The sequence below is a fragment of the Drosophila takahashii genome, chromosome 2L, assembly GCF_030179915.1.
Source record: "Drosophila takahashii strain IR98-3 E-12201 chromosome 2L, DtakHiC1v2, whole genome shotgun sequence".
NCBI classification, from domain to species: domain Eukaryota; kingdom Metazoa; phylum Arthropoda; class Insecta; order Diptera; family Drosophilidae; genus Drosophila; species Drosophila takahashii.
This window is the reverse complement of record NC_091678.1, coordinates 20,071,136-20,090,085: the sequence shown is the minus strand read 5'-3', so window position 1 is coordinate 20,090,085 and position 18,950 is coordinate 20,071,136. Positions and strand designations below refer to the sequence as shown.

At 36.0% G+C, this 18,950-nt stretch overlaps 2 protein-coding genes across 8 annotated transcripts in view; one reads left to right on the top strand and one right to left on the bottom strand.

Annotated features, from left to right (window-relative positions):
• Positions 1-8,595, bottom strand: part of TrissinR (Trissin receptor) — a 34,951-nt gene extending 26,356 nt beyond the window's left edge. Inside the window, exons 1-2 of one of the 7 annotated variants that reach the window (XM_070219692.1) lie at positions 8,316-8,595; positions 7,249-7,674 (exon numbers count right to left, since the gene is read on the bottom strand). The gene's annotated coding sequence lies outside the window, so the exon portion shown is untranslated. The remainder of the gene's footprint in view (positions 1-7,248; positions 7,675-8,315) is intronic. The other 6 variants (XM_070219693.1, XM_070219696.1, XM_070219694.1 and 3 more) reach the window with 6 other exon arrangements.
• Positions 8,596-16,058: 7,463 nt separating this feature from the next.
• Positions 16,059-16,839, top strand: COX6CL (Cytochrome c oxidase subunit 6C-like). Its single transcript, XM_017138045.3, has 2 exons — positions 16,059-16,195; positions 16,252-16,839. Exons 1-2 carry the CDS (start codon positions 16,181-16,183, stop codon positions 16,516-16,518), a joined length of 282 nt encoding a protein of 93 aa, XP_016993534.3. The 5' UTR covers positions 16,059-16,180; the 3' UTR covers positions 16,519-16,839.
• The last annotated feature ends 2,111 nt before the right edge of the window (positions 16,840-18,950 follow it).

Below are 18,950 nucleotides of genomic sequence, written 5' to 3'. Positions count from 1 at the left end.
TCAAGAGTATTGTGATTTTCCCAAAGGGGAGATCCTACAGAAAGTGAGAGGTCGGGCGGCCTAGAGCTCATTAATTAGGCAAGACCACAACTAAAGATAGGAATTGAAACAATGGCCTGCCGGGCCTTGAAAATATGTTGAGGACATTCATCATACTCAAGTGCCGGACAGGATGGTCGACCGATGGTCGGGCAGCCACATAAATATTACATTATAATTATGAAGGCTAGACAGCTGGGATGAGCGTTGGGTGGAAAACTTTTTGCTGGAAAATTAATCAAGCACTTGAAAAAAAACAAGACCAATTCAGAAACTGCTCTTTTCCATTTATTACTTTGAATGCCGTCTGGCTGGGAACAACTTTGCCGGACAAGTAATCGAAGAAAAAAAAAACAATACGCAACATGTGCAAAACTCGACGGGACGAAAGTCATAAAGACGGTATGCGAAATACAGTCGTTTGCATAGCTAGGAATAAATTAGCTCTTCGTATAAGATGCCCTAATCAAATTACGAACAGAACACCAATTATTTCAATCGATTGGCCGGAATCACATTGAAATCACACGTCCGCGAAGACAGTGAGGCAATAAACTAAAGTCAGAATGTGATTGAAGTTCAGACACACCACTGACATTAGGACAACCTTTTAACATTTGCCCCCAAAACTTTCGATAGCTCCTTAGCAAAGGCCAAGGAACAACGTCACGTCTACGGCATTTGACAAGTTTTCACACGATGCCTGCGCTGCCTTTGGTTAGGTGATAAGCCAAGTTTTGGCATTTGATTCAATTAATAGCGGATTACCCCGACCAAAAACACGAAAGTTTCCGGGAAATTGCGCAACTTGTGGTTTACTCATTTGAAATTCAAGAACGTTATTACACTTAAAATCCGGCAGATTGTGCACAGATGTCGGAGTAGGTATCTACTACACATTGTTAAGAAGATTCTAAGGACACCTAAAGTACTCACGTAAAATATGACTAAAGGGGGCTATATTTATAAATTTTTAATAATAAAATAAAATTATTATAAAATCCATTGGGCTTGGTACTAAACGTTTTTTGATAAAGTTGTTTTGCTATTATAAAGATTAGAAAGCGTATTAAAAAGTCTACACCCTTCCCAAAAATCTATTAGGGACCCTGCCGAAATATGCCCCATCTGGCGTCTGAAGCCCTGGCTTAGGTGAAGATATGGCCCCCAAGGCAGCTCGTCCTTTCAAATGCCATTTTGTGTACGCCGCGCTATCTGGCGTTCATAATCATTTGTCCTTGCGGCAAAGATCCTTTAACCAGCTCCCCTTAGCCTTTCCGCCTATGGACACAAATATGTATATAAATGTATGTATGAGGAGGGAAGCCCTTGGGAAGGGGCTCGTAAGTTTATCAGTTAAGCGCCATCTTCATGGCAATTCGCTGAAAGTGCAGGTAAAACTCGAAGGCGAAAATTGATTTTGTCTGAGCACCCTCCCTCACTTAGTGGCTGACATTGCTGGCGCACGTTAAATTTAATTTATGCCATCGAAATACAAACACACAAACGAAAAATGTGATTTACTCGGCGAGTTTATGTTGTCCACGTTGTTGTGGTATTTTATGTTCGCCTTTTCCCCGTCAAGCCAACAATTTATGAGCTTGCATAAGAGCATCCAAATTGATAGCCAAGCATTAGCCTCACTTAGGAAGTGGAGGAAAACGAAACGAAATGGAGATCCATTGGCTCTTAAATGTTTCTTTGAACCACTTGAGGAGTTTAAACACAGATTATGACTCAAAAATGTTGTGACACAAAATTTGTGCAAATTGGCATTAGCAAAGATCTAAGAAATGATTTCGTGAACTTTATTCTTTTGTTTTTGTAATAAAATAAAATTAATAAACATATTTCTTTGTCAATAATTTTACCAAAAATAATAATAATAATAATTTTACGTGAGTTATATTGTAGTACTCTAACACAATCAATAAAAAATATGATCAATTGTATTTATCAGGCACCGTAAGTAACAGTTATTTGTGATTTTTATTTTAAAAGGCCTACTAAGATTTGTACAAGTTTTAATTAACAATTTAACTGGTTTTTATGCACTTTATACATGAACAAATTACAGTTAATTTGCTTTCTAGATTTGTTGAAATGCATATACTTTGTGGACAAGAGTAAAAAGAACGTTATTTTTGACGTTAAAAACGAAATATCACAGTAGTCTTTTTAAAATAAAAATCACAAATAACTGTTATTCGCGGTCCCTGGTATTTATAAATAAATATCACGCTTTAAACTGTTAGAACTGTAAGTGTTCAAGGTTTTATCAGCAAACATTTTTATTTTCAACTATTTTCTGTCACTGTTTTATGACTATGAAGGGAAGCCAAAAAGAAAGGTTTATCGAGAGTACATAAATTACTGACATATTCTTCAAAAATGTGACATATGTACGTATATTGGAATTGCAACCCTTTTCACCTGAACAAGTAAGTATTTTATTAACTTTTTCCTGGGTTCGGTTCCTTCGCTTATAATACAATTTCCATACTCAATGCGATGGGCAAAACGTGTGCCTGGCCATGCCCTGTAATCGAAACAATTGCACCTTGACAGAAAATCCAAAACATTTTAACCATCATGCAGGTAAACCTATTTTTGTTTGCTTTTTCCGCCCACTTGCCACACATTGCGAATCATAGAATGCTCTCTTGACAAAATGTTTTTTTTTGTTTTCCCCAAACTCCCAGTGCTTTTTGTCCTCGTCCAATTTCAAACCGCTTGATTTGCTGTCCTATTCTTCGAACTGTGCTGTCAACTGTGGGAATCAGGTTTTTCTGGGTTACCATGGATTTATTGTGTCGGGTTGCCAAATGAAATAGAAGCACTTAAATGAAGAGCCGAATAATAGATATATTGTGAGTGGTATTAATTGATTTATTGCAGGGATGTCGCTGTGAGTTAAAATCGAATAAACATCAAGTTTTGTTTAATAAACCCAACCAGAGTACTTAATCAAATACACCAATTAAAAGAAATGAAACTTATGAAAATACCATTAATTTAATCTTTATTTTACACTGTCTAAAGTAGGCTTAAAATGTATTACATTTCAATTTTAAGGAAACTCAATTAAACAAAAATGTATAATATTTTTTTAGTTTTAAAGTATACCATTTAGTTGATTGTTAAGCAAACAATGTATTTAGTTTGCTGTGGACGGCAGTGCACCTAGCAACGAATCGTGCTGGAAAATCTACAACGATAGTCTGATCGAAACAAGTAATACTACGACTTTTCAAAAGTCGATTAGTTGAGGAGAAATCAAGTCAAATAAAAAAAAGATAATTTAAAAAATTTAATTTTTTACTCGCATCATCCATCAAAAGTTATACAATTTCTAAGAAGTTTCGAGGGAAAACATTTAAAAATCGAGATATTAAATGACCAAAACTTGTAAACTAATGTTTAAATATTTCCGTCTCCCTCGCACTCCCTTTAGTTGAGTAAAGGGTATCTGATAGTCGAGTCACTAGACTATAGTTCTCTGTTGTTTTTAGTATAAGTGAAGATAATTTAACGCTTTTTCTAGAACCCTGAAACAGAAGTTTTTATAGAACCTAATAATCGGGTATTTATAGCCTTAAAAGTTTTGCATCGCGATCAAAGTTTTGAATCTCTCTTCCGTACTTTCGGCTCACCACTTTTCCCGGTTCGTCTATTTCCCCGAGCCCCTACCAAATGTTTTTAAGGTGTACTAACTGCGTCACGGCATCGTCAAGTTGTGAAGGCGGAAATTGTTTTGACGTTTGTTGTGGTTTATAGCCCAGCTTATTTGGCAACTCGACCCACAACCACTCACCCATTGCCGCCAACAAAAAATGGCTGCTCATCTTTATTGTTGGTAGCAACAGGAAGTTATGCCCATTTTTCCCCGATCTGACCCCTTTATAGTAACCATAGCTATTTGTGTGACGAAGTTTTGTTTTTTCTTGGGCAAATGAGATTGCGGTCTCGACGCTTGGCTGTTGTTTCACTTCGTTAGCATAAATTTGTGTCGTGCTGTATGAACAAAACAAAATTCGCCACCGACTGCCTGCATTAAGAGTTGAGGACCTAATTATCCTCAGTAGCGGGAAAAGAGTCAGCTTTCCATGCAAATGAGTTTAAAATTGCGCAAAAAGTCAAGAAGGAGCAAAATGCTTAATGAATGCATTGCGCAAATTACATCGTGGAAGCCACAGGATTGCGTGACGTTGCCATCATCCGTCTGGGACCAACTTGAGGGAGAGTGACGTGGTTGGTTGGTGTCTCCTGGCCAAGTTGAAAGTCCAAACCCAGCACGAAGTGTCGTCAAATTGCTTATTTTCTTCTTTCCCCGCTGAAGGTCAATTCGAATGACTTGACCCTGACTTAAAATTGTTGCCGATTCCTAGCTGATTGTTGTGTAAATAATAAATAAAACTAGAGGAAATTCTATACTCGAATATCAGATACCTTTTAGTGTGCTAATCAAATTTTAATCTACTTTAAAAACAAAGTCAAACACGAATTCTTCAGTACTAAACGAGGCATATTCTTCAAATCAACAGGAAGATCCTGATATTCCTGATGATACTTTTCAACGAACACAATAGACTCCTCTAGTACACGTCAATTTACTCAACCATTTCCCGTCTACCATTTTGCAAATCGATTCAGGCTTAGGGGCAGGAATGGCATTACGTATACGCAGAATTGGTCAATTAGACAATTCGAAAGGTTAAGAGGGCAGTCACTAACCCCTTTGAAAATGGGTCATATCTGAACAAATTGGTAGTCGTCGCTAATATATTAACTTCTTAAATTATAATTTTTCGTTAAGAACAAGATTTATGTTTATTAAATTTTCAATTTCACTGCTGTAAAATAATAAGTAATAATCGTAACAGAACCATTAAAGACAGAACTTCAATCTTCAATTCAATAGATCCACCCACTCTTGAACAGAAACATATGTGTGGGTTGCATTCCTATTTATACAAGCTCTTCAGGAAAAGCCCATATATCTTTGGGCCACAGACAAATCGCCCATTAATATGCGCTAGGCAGAAAGCGGAGCTCAGGACATGGGACTCTAAAAACATAGCGCACAGTAGGGCGCTTAAAAACAACAAACATGTTTATTTGGGTCATTATGTAAACAGGGCAGACCAAAGAGCAATTGACCCCAGACCAGGAGATATGATAAATGGTAGGTCTTTAAGCCGTAAATAATGCATATAATATTTTAAGTTTGATAGCCTTGTATTCGGGGCCTATATGGACTTGATAGACGGATTCGGGAAAATATGCGGTTCAGTTAATTCCGTGGAGCAAAAATCAAAATAAATGAAGATGCTCTCTGCTGTTTTCAAATGCAAATTTCGTTATATTTCTTTGAGAGGGAAATTCCCAGGAGTTTAGTTTACGACTTAAATAAACAATATCACCTGCAATTTGGTTTATTGCAATTCATATTTCACCGCAAGGGCCAAAAAATATGCTACGAAATGGGTAAACTTTACTCGCCAAAAAAGGGGTAGAATTCAGCTCGTAACTTTATTGTGTTTTACCGCCGGCAGACGTGAAGGAAACTCATATACATACATACATGTGAAAGAAAGTCGTAAGCAGCCAGGCATAAATTGTCAGATTACCTTACGTCGACTGCATAAGCTTCGTCTTATTATTGTAATGAATGGCGCCATAAAAATTTGTAAAACAAAAAAACATTTTCTAAAAATCAGAAAAAGTCAATGTAACAAAGAGTTGGAAAGAGACAATATACACAATGGTTATTGAAAAATATTTCAAGTTAATGTTTTATATTTTACAGTTAATTTTCATTAATTTTCAACTTTATAGAGACAATGCTAGCTTGCTAAAATAAATTCTAAAAATGTTTTCAACTTGTGCTTAAATTAGTTTTTATGAATATTAACAATTTTACAGCTTTATAACTATACGAATTATACAAGTAGCGACAAATTAACAGATTATTCTCTTTAAAATCATTACGAAATAATTCAATTAATTTACGTGTTCAATGGAAAATCCAAAACTCTAATGAATACCTAGAAGGCCTTACAAAGACACCACAGATCGGAATTAATTTGATGCTGCTGTGGGTATTTCGAAAGACCTGTCGGCAGCAGAAAGTTCCGGGGAAAAGGACCAGCAAGGCAAGAGGCTTTCTCACACCTTCATAGTCGAGTTAACAATGTTTGTCATTTGCGCTTCATTTAGTTTTTGCCATTTGTGGGTGGTGGTAGGCGATTTAGATGATGTCTAAATCAGATGATGATGTTTAATCTGTTAAAAGCCGGGGTATCGAGCTTCTAAATAGTTGTACAGAAGCAGGACATAATCAGCTCGAACAGCCTTGTTTTTAAATATAAATATAAAAGCAAGTAACACTATATTATAACGGATTATCAAAAAGCACAGTGTCTCTTTCCGAGTTTATGAGCTTGGGAATCGACAGGTGAACTGGCAAACATGTCATAAGTAATTTATATGCTGTGTTGAAAAATATGGCTGCAAAAAATTGGCAAAAGCTGAAAAACAAAAAGATTTACTTGGGTTTCTAGAATCCTTGCTTTTTAATTTTATAAATTGTCGAAAATTAGGCCGCCTTAATTTGTCCGTAATAACTCAATTTAGTAGAAAAAAAACAGAGTATTAATGTTTATTCACTTCCTCCAATGACAAAAATCGTTATTATTCAATCATTCACCAAAAATCCGTCGCAACACATTCCGGACACACACTTAATTTTTCCTAAAGGAACATTTATCCTAAAAATACATATATCTATGTATGTGTGTATATTCACAAAGCACGTGTCAACACATTTTTCAAAAGGTATCTTAATGAACCGCTGTCTATCTGATTGTAGCTTGTGGCCTGGTGGTGATGGCAAAAGTAAGCACGGACCTGAGTAAATACAAATCTGCCATTTGTTAATCGAGACACGCACACGCAAATCAAAATCACAAATAAACCAAAAAACAAAGACGCAATCCGAATCAAATGGACTAAGGCACACCTGCGACAAGCTGCCATCATGTTTATTTGTTCCCTTAAGGATTCGGTTTTCTATCTTACTCGTGCATAAAGTCAAATTTCTGATGATTATCTGGAAATCTTCTTAAGGAGTATATGATTTAATTTTAAGAGATTAAAAAAGTCCATTAAATAAAAAAAATTATAAATAATACTAATAAGATTTATTACCTGAAGGTTTTATCTTTCCTTTGTATAAAGCTTTGAAAGATGAATATTATTGTTTTTTTTTATCTTTTATTATTTTATTATTATCTTTATCTTAAGATATTGGATTTTTCACATTATTAAATAACAAAATATAAGTTTTATGCATTGCCCCTTGTACTATATAGTGACACTTTTGGGATTTTACTTATTTTTTGGAATCATTTCCTTGTCTTCCCATGTACATAATTAGAGAATAAAATATAACTTTTAGAAATATTGTTTTTGCTTTTAACGGTTTGTTAATTTCGCGTTGCACTGATTGTAGCGCGAATTGCTATTTGCTTATTGCGAGCCCCGCATTTTGAAAAATGACCTTCGTTTCTCAGAATCGTTTAGTGTTTTGAATTATTTTGGATCTCCGATTAGCTCGACGAATTTTGTTCACTTCTATAAATATAACAAATAATTTGAATAGAAATAATCTCCAAAGTAAATTAAAATAGCAAGCCGAAAAGCTTATTGTTTGCAATGTAAGATTTCGTGAAAATAGGCATTGTAACAGAAGCTGTTTTTAGCTTTTAAAATAAATTTATTGAAGTTAAAATTATATTATTAATGTTGTTCATTTTATGTTGTTTAGTGTTTGCAGAAATAATTATAATATATTGCAAATTGCATTTCAATATTCAATTTAACATTAGTTTATCACTTAGTTTAATTTCAGTGTTCCTATTCGTTTGATTTAGATTTGGAAGATAAAACATGCTTCAGAGATTTTTTCCAATGAAATTTCAAAAGCTGTTAGATTAAGATGTTTGCATATTTCAGTTATAAGTTATTTTTTTAAGTTGAGTTACGAATGTTATAACATAATTCCATAGTATATTAACATTTTTGTAGTAATTGTTTGAACTTGTCATATTTATTTTTAAGGTAACTCATATCCTGCTATAAAAGTTTAATGTTTATAATATTTATGATTATTATTTGTTTGTTAATAATTATTAAAATATTTGTAATTTTCAATGCTAGCAATTTCAGTTAAACTTGTCAAATAAAATCAGCAGTTAAAAATTTAATATTATTACGCTTTTAAAGTCTTCACACTTTCGAAATCTCGGTGCCGCTTCACAATTTATTGACTTCCAATGGCAATACTATAAATATTTCATAAATCACGTTCCGGTCGATCCCGAGCATTCGGCTCACTTATTCGAACTCACTCAATCGCGTGCGGTTATTCCGTACGATTATTCAGAGCGAAAGCGAATGAAACATTATCCGAATATCACTGGGAGCAGTGGATCCGAAAGTCCGTTAGATTCTAGCATTTCGCGTCCGATTCGTTTGAGATGCCGCGACATTCTGATGGTTCGTTCCCCAAAAAGCGACGGCAGTCGGCAGTTGGCAGTCGACAGCTCCTTCTGGCCACGTTAACAGCCCTGTTAGCGCTCTTTATTGTTGTGGCAGGCTTTCCCACATTTGCGTCACGTGCTGCTGGCTGTTGTTGTTGCATTGAACTTGAACTACTGGCAAAGTTGTTGTCGTTGTAGTTGCTATTGCAGTTCTTCTGTTGTTCCTCCGACATTGGCGCGCATTTTGCCGGCTGTTTATGGCCGCTGTTTGCCAGGTTTTCTCACCACGCAGGCGCTCTGAATTGGGATGACCATATTTTTCAAATATTTTCGTATCAAATTTCATTCGAGTCGCAGACGCCGCTGTACTGCAGTTACGGTGGAGTTGGTGCAATGGAAAATCTAAGTAAAGTTATCACATTAGCATGAGTGGGAAACTAATTATAAATTTCAATTTCAAGAAGCCAACGCCATTAGTTATCCAAATTATTCAATCGTTCTGCCGGTTCCACGAAATTTAGCACAAAGTCTAAGTTGAGCAGCTGAGGATCTTAAATTAAAAGTCTTTAAAGTTTTCCAAGCTTGAAATAATTTTTAATTGTATGAACCGTCAATTGGAACTGGAAACATCATATTGTTACACTATTACTATACTATTGTACCCATGATATTAAAAGTGAACGCTCTACAAGCGATTGAACCACACAGCAATTGTACCCATGAGCCCACACGTCGGATGAGTAATATTTCAACAACACCAAGGTCCAACTCCTAAAATTAAAATATCCACAGTTTTAGGCTACAGCTTTGATGTTGGAACTGAAATTATAATTGAAGTGTCAATACTTATCGATCCACCTTCTAAAAAGTCTCCTAGAAATAAGAGTTAAGTGTGAAAGTTAGCAAAATATATGGCTTCTATTTTAATTGAATTACAAAATAATTGGTATCTTATAATATAGATCATGTTTTCCTCAGTGCGCAATGTACAGTTAGCAACGGGAGAAGGATTGCGCTTTGAGCTGGCCATAATATCAAACTTTATTAAGCGGAAGTGGCTTGCAATACAGAAAATGTTCCGGCGACTAAGTACTCGATGCCGGATGAATTTTTAAATATTTTTGCGAAATTTTTCAAACATTTACATTAATACGTTTTGAACTTTGAAATTTCATATACAGGATTTTTTTTTACAATATTTTCTCTCTTTCCCTTTAGATATTTTAAGTTTCTGTTTTCGCCCACCTTTGTGCTATATATAAAACAACTTGAGCATGGTGTGCTTAACTCGTGACTACTACTACGCACGAAAAAATACAAATCTGCAGTGATGGTAAGATCAGTGCAAGTGAAAACAATCAAAAAAGGTGTTTCTTTTTCTGTTTGTATGAGCTTGATCGAAGAAGAAGATTGAAGATTTAAAATTGAAAAAAATGGCGGAAAAAAAGCTGGAAATATCCTGATACACAGAGAATATTCGAATTTGTAGAAATTAAGTATTTTTATTCGTAAATATAATGTATCAAACAAAAACATATCTTGACGAGGTTAATAAATAGTGTCGATCGCAACTTCAACATACAAAAGTTGTGAATCAAATATTTGGAGTTACTGATACTGATGTAATTGCCAATTCTTTCTATTTGTAAAGTTTGATTTTTTTACTTGTATGTTTGGTTGGCCCCGTCGCCCTTTTGGCGAATACGCCGGAAAAGCAGATTGTACGTGTTACCTGTTCAATTCACCAATAGTATACAAATTTTATAATGCGGGAAAACTTGCAACATGTGTGCTGCAGCAAAGTGCGAGACTGTCTGTTTCAAAAGCTTTGCGTGCGTTAAAGTTTTCAAACGGAAAATCAATCGTCGGAGACAAATCCTGATTTGAATTCCCTGCGAAGTCACATGCCTTTCAAGGCAAAGCTGGCAGGTTGAAATGTTTAAAGTTAGGATTCCCTGGAATTAGCTGGCGTTTGCAAGGGTATGAGCCGCAAAACCAACCAAAAGATACGAACAGATTTGCACTCTCACAAAAAGACACAAAAATTTCAATGCAATTCGATTATCAGCCTGTCCTCTGTGACTCGTAAAACTCCTCCTCAACTTTTTTGCATTTCCGCCATTGGCAAACCGAAACCATCGCCAAGTTCAAGTGGAAAAGTAGTCATAAGTCGTGAAAAGCAGCACATGGGTTCGGGTGAGGCGAGTACTTGGAAATTCAAGGCATTGAATTGTGGCCGGCAAGCTGTTCGCAAATAAATTAAGTATGTGTACATTGAGCTTAGAGCTTGCCAAAGAATCGCTCAAAATGGAGAGGGAAGGGGAAAGATTAAAAGTAACCATCGACTTTGAATGCAAGATTTAATTTGAGTCGCAGCATGACGTATGGAATAGCAATTTTAATCAATTGTCTCCAACTGAAGTGAAGAGTCTAACAAACACTTCCCCTTCTCTTATCCATCCACAATTCCATTGAAATTAATTGATTTTGCCCCAGCAGTCCGCAAACATAAATCGCCATTGCGGTTGTCCAAGTCCGCTGGAGAGGCAAACAGATTGAACAGTAGCTCATCAAAGGCAATTAATTTGACAATCTAACTAGTTCAGAATCCACACACTTGTTAAATCACCAACATATTTGAATACAAGCTACGCCCCCTATAAAAAAGTAGAAGGATATAAATCGATGAGTTCACCAAAAAAATTTTAAATATATCTAAGATCAAGTTGGGCTTAATATTCGACTTTAAAGTACACATCAAAACCATTTACATCGCGCATATATATTTCTTATTTATTTTAAGTGATGTTGAGGAACCTAAAATTTGAATTGGCCTAAGAGATATATCTAACAAAAATACCACCTATCGAGGTAAAAAACTATTAACGATCACACCTTCAACATACAAAAGTTCTGATATTATATTTTGTGACGAATATTTATTATACTATCAATTAAATAAATACACTATCTAAATTTTTCTTAAAAAATCTGCGGCTATACTTAAAAAAAAGTTTTAACTAAAATCGCTGTAAGCGGCAGTCCAAGTAGTGACAAAGCCGATTTCAATATATTTCGATATTTCAAAACAAAAAGAATTTTAAAATATTTTAAAGAAATGTCAGAACAGTTAAAACCTTAACTAAATTTTTTTTAGTTTAAAAATTAAATTTTCGATGAGTACTTTTACAATGTGAATCCCCCTTCTATTATAAGTGGCTTTACTGAAAAATTATCAATCATTGTTAAACTCAGAGCAATAGAAAGAAGTTCCTAACAGGAAAGAGAGGACTACTTATCGTCTGCCCACTAATTAAAAGCAGACTCCAAGTGATTGCCCGATAGCAAAGTTGGCGAATGTTTTGGCACACTCTCGGGCGAGGCTTCTAATGAATAATGGCAGCCCAGAGCGACATAAAATAGAAAAAGGCCCAGAAAGCCGGGCAGGACTTGAAGCTCAGAGTGCGTGAGCAAATCAAACATGTCCGTGAAGGACGAATACGTGTCTGGGGGTAGGGTATCAAGGGGAACCAAAATATCCACAGGCGTCGACAATTATACAATCGATTTGATGCCAGTTCCTCACTTCAGTTGGAACTTTTTCACGGCCCGGTCGGCAAAGTTTTCGCCAGAGCAGCAGCAGCCCACTGGGTGGATATTGACCCACCCAACCCCGTGTATTTGGACCACGCTTTTGCTTTGCATACTTTGCGCCGCATTGCCAACGCAATTTGTTCCAATGTCGTGTGTCACGTTTGCTTTCATGCCGCCTCCCTGGCTCCTTGGCTTTTGTTTGGAATTTTGCTGTTTGCGCTTGTGCCATTTTTGCCCCAACTGCAGTTGCCGTGTCTCATTCCACTTTTAGCTTCCACCTTCCCTGCATTTTATACGTTCATTGGCTTTGATGTTGTGTATGGAAAGACTAATGAACCCTTTGGCGAACGGCGATGCCGGCAAGGGCCGCCCATAAAGCTTAGACAAGAACTCAGCCCCACTGAGATAGATAACACCAGCACTCTGGTGTGGGTGTACCATATACGGACTTAATAGTTTCTTTGTTCAAGGTTGCTCATAAAATATTTTTGCATCAGAATGTGGCTATCTTGGGATACTCTCAAAAATAATTAGAATGCTGGGATACGGATGCTTTAATTTAATTATCACTATACAAAAATCAAGGCAGAATTGAGTACACAGAGAAAATTATATAACGTTTTAGGTGCCGTTTTCATATAAAAACGTTTTAAAAATATATATGAAAAGTTTTAAGAATGCAAAGTAAAACAAATTTATATGAAGCGTTTTACTTTTTAAAATGTTTCACCCCTTATTTTGCACCTAAAAGTTTTGATAATTTTCTCTGTGTAGCTTAGTTTCCAGAGTCTTCTTGAATGACTTCTTAAATTTAATCGAAGAACGCATTCCCAGTAGTTATCTTAAGGGGATGACATACAACTGTAGGGTGCTCAATCAATAGCAGAGAAGAGGAGCGACATTCCAACATTCATTTGCCCAAATGTGACCAATTAGTCACACAAATGTGTTGCGTGCGGGGCAGCTGGCAAGGACATGCTAAATTTCAAAAGTTCTCGGAGTGAATTATCAAGGAAAATACTAGCTTTAAGATTACATGATTTGTTAGATTGTCAGCCAGAGCCATAGTGTACGCGTTACTCTCCTAGTAAACGGTTATGTTTTATTTCCTAAGAACCATTTAAATGGTACACTTTAAAGATGCCAATTATAAACTATTTTATGGGTTCCACAATAAATATATATGACACTATAGTGTTGGACACTGAAAAATTTTTCAAAAATCAAAACTCGAAAAACTTGGCAGTACTATTTAATCATTAGTTCAAAATTAGCAATCATTTCGGGAAAACAAAATAAACTATATTGACTGGTCAGACACTAAAGGAAAATGTAACTTTCGTGTCCGTCACTATCAATGGCGTTGGAATACATAGTCCGTGTCACGGAAAATACAATTTTTTCTTGGTGTACAAGTCATATTACATCCCATCAACCAATACTTTTTGACTTACAACTAGAAAGCAACATATCAAACACTTTTCATTTGGCATGTTGGAATATAAAATTCTTTTGTAGGTCACCAGCTCAAATTAGTCAGTTGCTTTTTTTATTTTTCTTCCCAAATATCATATCAGGAATTTTGAATGCTGGACATTTTTCGCACAGCCAACTTCAGAGGGTAGATATGTAAATCTCGAGTTTGGAGTTTAATACTTCGAAAAAGGCCTATTATTATTTTTTTCAAGAAATTGTATTAAATTACATTTAATTACGACCAATATTTACCATTGGCACTCCATTTATAATTCAATTAGGTTAATATTTTACAAACAATACAGAAGAGGCGTGCTCAGTGCCAATAGCCGGCGGAAATTATAATTACTGCGAACGGCAGCCGTCCCTTAGTTACAGGTGGGCGTTGAGAGAACCCCTTTCGTCATCGTTATTGGCATTGGCCCAGGGCACGTTTCGTGTCAATAACTTACAATTAGCCAGGAGAAGCAGAGAAACCTGCGGTTGTCGAGTTAAGGGCAGAGGCGTGGCCTTTCATCCACTTGGGCCATAACTAATAGATAATAATGACATGACCACGTCAAAAGTTGGTGGTGTTGAGGTTCGTTGGCCTTCCTATCCGTATTGTCGGGATGGATGACAAAGTTCACTGAGCTATAGGTTGTTCTGAGCATGCAATTCTCTTATATATATTAATCAAGAAGTCCTGAGAATACGGTTGGATAAACTTAGTATATTAATTTCGAAAATATCTTACTTCTGCACGCCAAGACTATTGGAAATGCTTAATTTGGGCAATGACGCAGTCTAGATTCACAGGTTAGAAAATGGTGCAGGTCCTGTTTACATTAATATATTTTATCAGCTTTATATAAAAGTGTTTTAGGGTTTTATTTAAAATTTTAAATAAAATAGAAACCAATTCAAGTGAATCGAACACTTTTTAAAGCCTAAAATGTTTGGACAACCCGTCGCTTAGAGTCAACTGCCTAAGAGGAATTATAAGTTCAAAACTCGACTTAAATTTCATTATACCTACTTAGCTCAAAGCACACTTAAAAGTTTAACGACATTGGATTGCGAACTCAGCATTCCCAAAGATATATGGACACTCAACAGATCGAATACGCCTTCTCATGTGTCTTTTATCAATACATCGCCATTGCTATGGTGCCGGAAGGCTGGGTAAGGATTTGAGGACAGGGCTTATATTTATAATAGTCGTCGACGCCTTCAAGCGGCCAACATATTGAAATTGTCTCTTTGTGGGACGGTTCAATGCACCGCATCTATGCAAAGTGATTTTAAAATGTTCCCGTCTGGCCAAAAGTTGAATGGTCATTGCCAGAACGACGTGAACTCAAAGGATGTTTTTCCAAGCGGTAAGCTAGTAATTTAATTGCCAAATGCAAATTTCGAGTCTCCTGAGCAGATTTTAACCGGCATTAAATACAAAAAAAGGGAATTTCTCGTATCCAATTAAGCGGTTGTCCAGATGTGGCATACTAGCGATGTGTTTATTGTTCTGCTTATTCAAGCTTTTTTGTCCTTAAATTTTTATATAATTGTCCGTATAATTTTTCCGATTCAGTTTTTGTCTTGAGTATAGAACTTTTTTGTTCTCTATGCAACGACATGAAATGCTAGATAGATACTAGTTAATATAGATGAATACGTATACGCATAAATAAATTACCATGATAAAGAGAGTAAGGTTGTGGATTTTAACAAACATTAAAATGTCACAAATGTCTTTGGTCGGCCAGAAATTTTCGATGACTGTTGTCCCCAGAGAAATTAAATTTTTAATATATATTTTTCATAAGTACGGTTTGAATAAAAAATCTACACGGAAATGGGCGCGTTGTCCTCATTGCCATAAACCACACAAAAGGAAATATATAACCACAATCACAAACTCTGTGTGGGCAGAACCCAACACTGATTGGCCTTGGCAGGACGTTAAGGGTTTTTAGTTTTTGCACTTGGCTGCGCATCAACGAAAACCAGAAAATAAGACGAAAAAGTGTTTAAGAAAGTTGGCACATGAATGGAACTAAACACTTTGGGCAAGACAGAAAAATACTATAAAGGTTATATATGTTTAATTAAAGTTTTTGAAAACCAAATTTTTTTTGCCGTGCAATATTTATATTTAATATTTGTAAAATGGCAAAAGTTCAGAAGAACTATTTAATTCGTGCAATGGTATTTTTCAGCTCAAAATTCCCAAAGTGGAATAAATTTAAATCAAAGTGAATAATTTAATAATAAATGCACTTTTCCCTGCTATCCACAATTACAAATGTAAAAAACGTATTTTTTAATTTAGTAAAATAAATAGGTACATTTTTAAATATTGCCATGAGTGGTAATGAGAACTGTTAGAATAGGATATACATTTAAATTATTTTAGATTTCATTCTCATCAAAATCGATCATAAATTCTATAAAATGTAGTAGGCTTATCATTCGTAGTCGAAAAGAAATATTATGAAACTACATTTTGATATCATTTCCCTTCCAGTAAAAATCAGAGAATAACAAAAATGCCGCCACAAAAGGTAAGAAAAATATCGCAGAAAATCAGTGCTTAAATATTTTGGTTTTTTAAACACAGCCCCCCGAATTCAAGTTTCCCATGCACGATATGCACTTGAAGCAATCGTTTGGCAACATAAAAATGGCTTGCACTCTGGCACTGATAGCCCCACTTCTTCTTTACACTTTCCACAACATTCCTCGCAAAAGGAAGTACAGGAACTTCTACTCCAACTACGATCCCTTAGATGCATTCGACCGCATGATGAGTGGAGGCTATCTCGCATCCTGTCCGCCGGGTAGTGGTCCCAAAAAGGATGACAAAAAGGACAAAAAGAAAAAATAGATCACGACATAAGAGGCCCCAACAATTATCACCAAACACGACCACATACTTAAAAGGAAATCTAACACGAATATGGATTCTAAGAAATTACGCATTGATTACTTAATTTTTAACCAAATGACAAAAACTGGAGAACGCTTACCAAACGAGTGATACAATCGAATATTTACCAGAACTTTGGGCCAAACATTTCAAATTAAGAAGTTTTTCCTGACGAGACGCTTGACCTGAGAGCCGCAAATGGAAAACAAAATCCTCTTTAAATTGAATTGTATCAGGTAACACAAATTTAATTTAATATATGGAGCATTGCAAACAAAATGTGTTCAGGTTGAAATATTTATTAGATTAGTTAATAAGGTCCTTAAAGACTGTGGTATTTAAAGATCTCAAATTCGAAAGCGAAATGCTAGTGAATAAAATACTTCAGATCAAAAGGAACAGAATATTCAGAAAAATGGATGGCACCAGCTTTTTGTCCAAAATCGAACATTTTTTCATGATTTTTTTTAAATTATTTCGAATAATGTATTCAATTTAATTTATTTAAACAATATTTTGTTTAAAAAGCGCTCAGATATCTTGGATACTCCTCTTAACTGATTAATGGGTATCTTATAGGCATTCGACGTCACCGTTCTCGCATGTCAATTTTATTTTGAGTTTAGGCAGTAATTATTCGCTGATCCTGGATATGTTTAAAAATAATAAATAAATTAGGAGCACTTGAGTTCCGGAACGATTAAACAACACTTAAGTAGAGCTACCGGAAGGCCTTTGAAATGTTGCCTAACATGTTACATAAAAGATGTGAAATCATGCGAGATGAAGGGCAAACGCAAGTCAGCTGTCAAGCGCCAAACTTTGTAAACAGTATCGAAAATGAAACTTTTTGGTGGCATCAGAACAACAAGAGCGACCTCATATAATGCAGGAAATGCATAAAATTTCAATAAACTCGCTGCCTGCATGCTAAGAAAAAGAGGTTCGCCGCTACATCCGGCAATATGGCTGAAAATGGAGACGGGGCTTCTTATGGTAAATGTGCAGCGTCGGTAAAATGGAGAACTTTATTGCAGGCCGCGTTGACATCTTTCCCGGCATTGTCACGCTAGCTGGTTGGGCCCCCTCACATCCACAGATGGTTTTCCCCAAGTGCACTCATTGGTACGGGGGCCTATCGTGGAGCTCGGGGCCAAGGGCCATTTGTGCACCGAACCGCGTTGAGCCTGGGAAGCATGTCCCTAATTATCCACTTCAAAACCTAAGCCCAAAATGTTCTCCATCCAACTTGTCTAAGAAAATAGTGAACTTTCAGCATTTGAAGTTAAGCCTCTTAGTCGTTTCCTGGGCAATATTTAAGCAAACACCACCCATGCTGAAAATGTTGCTGTGACCCTTGACTGCTCCTGCACTTTCCAACCGCCTGGACAAAAGTCCCGGCTCTAACTCGCCAAACAACTCGCTTGCTTCCTGGGAGCCTCAAAGAGAGAAAGCTACGTGCTCGGCTTGAAGAACACCTCGGGCAGTAAACCGCAAATACCGCAAAATGCTGCATTTCGACGGCGGTAACAATGGAAATCATGCTGAGGGTAAGATTTTTAAGTCACTAGGAGAATACTCTCCTTAAACCCAAAAGGTTTCTGCTATGTGGTTTATGTTTTCTAAGAATTTGGCATAACATTGGCATTCATAAATATACTTTAAAACGAGTTTCACCAATAACTCTACACCAAAAAATAACTTGATAAGAAACGATGATCAATTTGATATTATGTGATATTAATTTTGACTTGATATGCGGCATACCTCACGTAATTTAAATCGTCAAATTTTCTGTTACTCTCTTTTTTGAAGTCAGAGAATCTCCGAGAAAGAGAATTCGGCAAATCAATATTTCTGAATACACATTTTACGAGTATTACATGGTAAAAACGATATGCGTATAAATACGAGAAATTTAAATTTCAAGATCGTACTTATCCGAAAAATAAGGTGACAAGATAAGAAGACAATTCAAGTCTGTCTTAAAAGTTGGTATACCCTTAGACTTGTAAGGTAATAACAAGTTGAGTACTTAACAAAATTTGTCTGGGCTGCTTTTTCGAGAGTGGCGCGGCTATTTTGCATGTTGCTGCTACCTGCCCACATAAACAGAAATGTTTTGGCCACGTCGTGCTGTCCGGGATTTTTTTCCAGGAAAGGTAACATTTTTATTGCTGTTTCGGGCTATAGAAAAATGGGCATGGTAAGCGATGTTTGCATATTTTTATACCACACTCCTTTCTGTTTTCTGTTTCATCTTACAAGTGTTGAAGAAAGGCGAGGTGATTTTAGGGCATGCTTTTGGTGAGCCTTTTGTTTTTCAATCGATGTTAATCCAAAGCAGAAGAGTCGTTTAAAAATAAAAACAACCGTGTAGTAATTTAAGT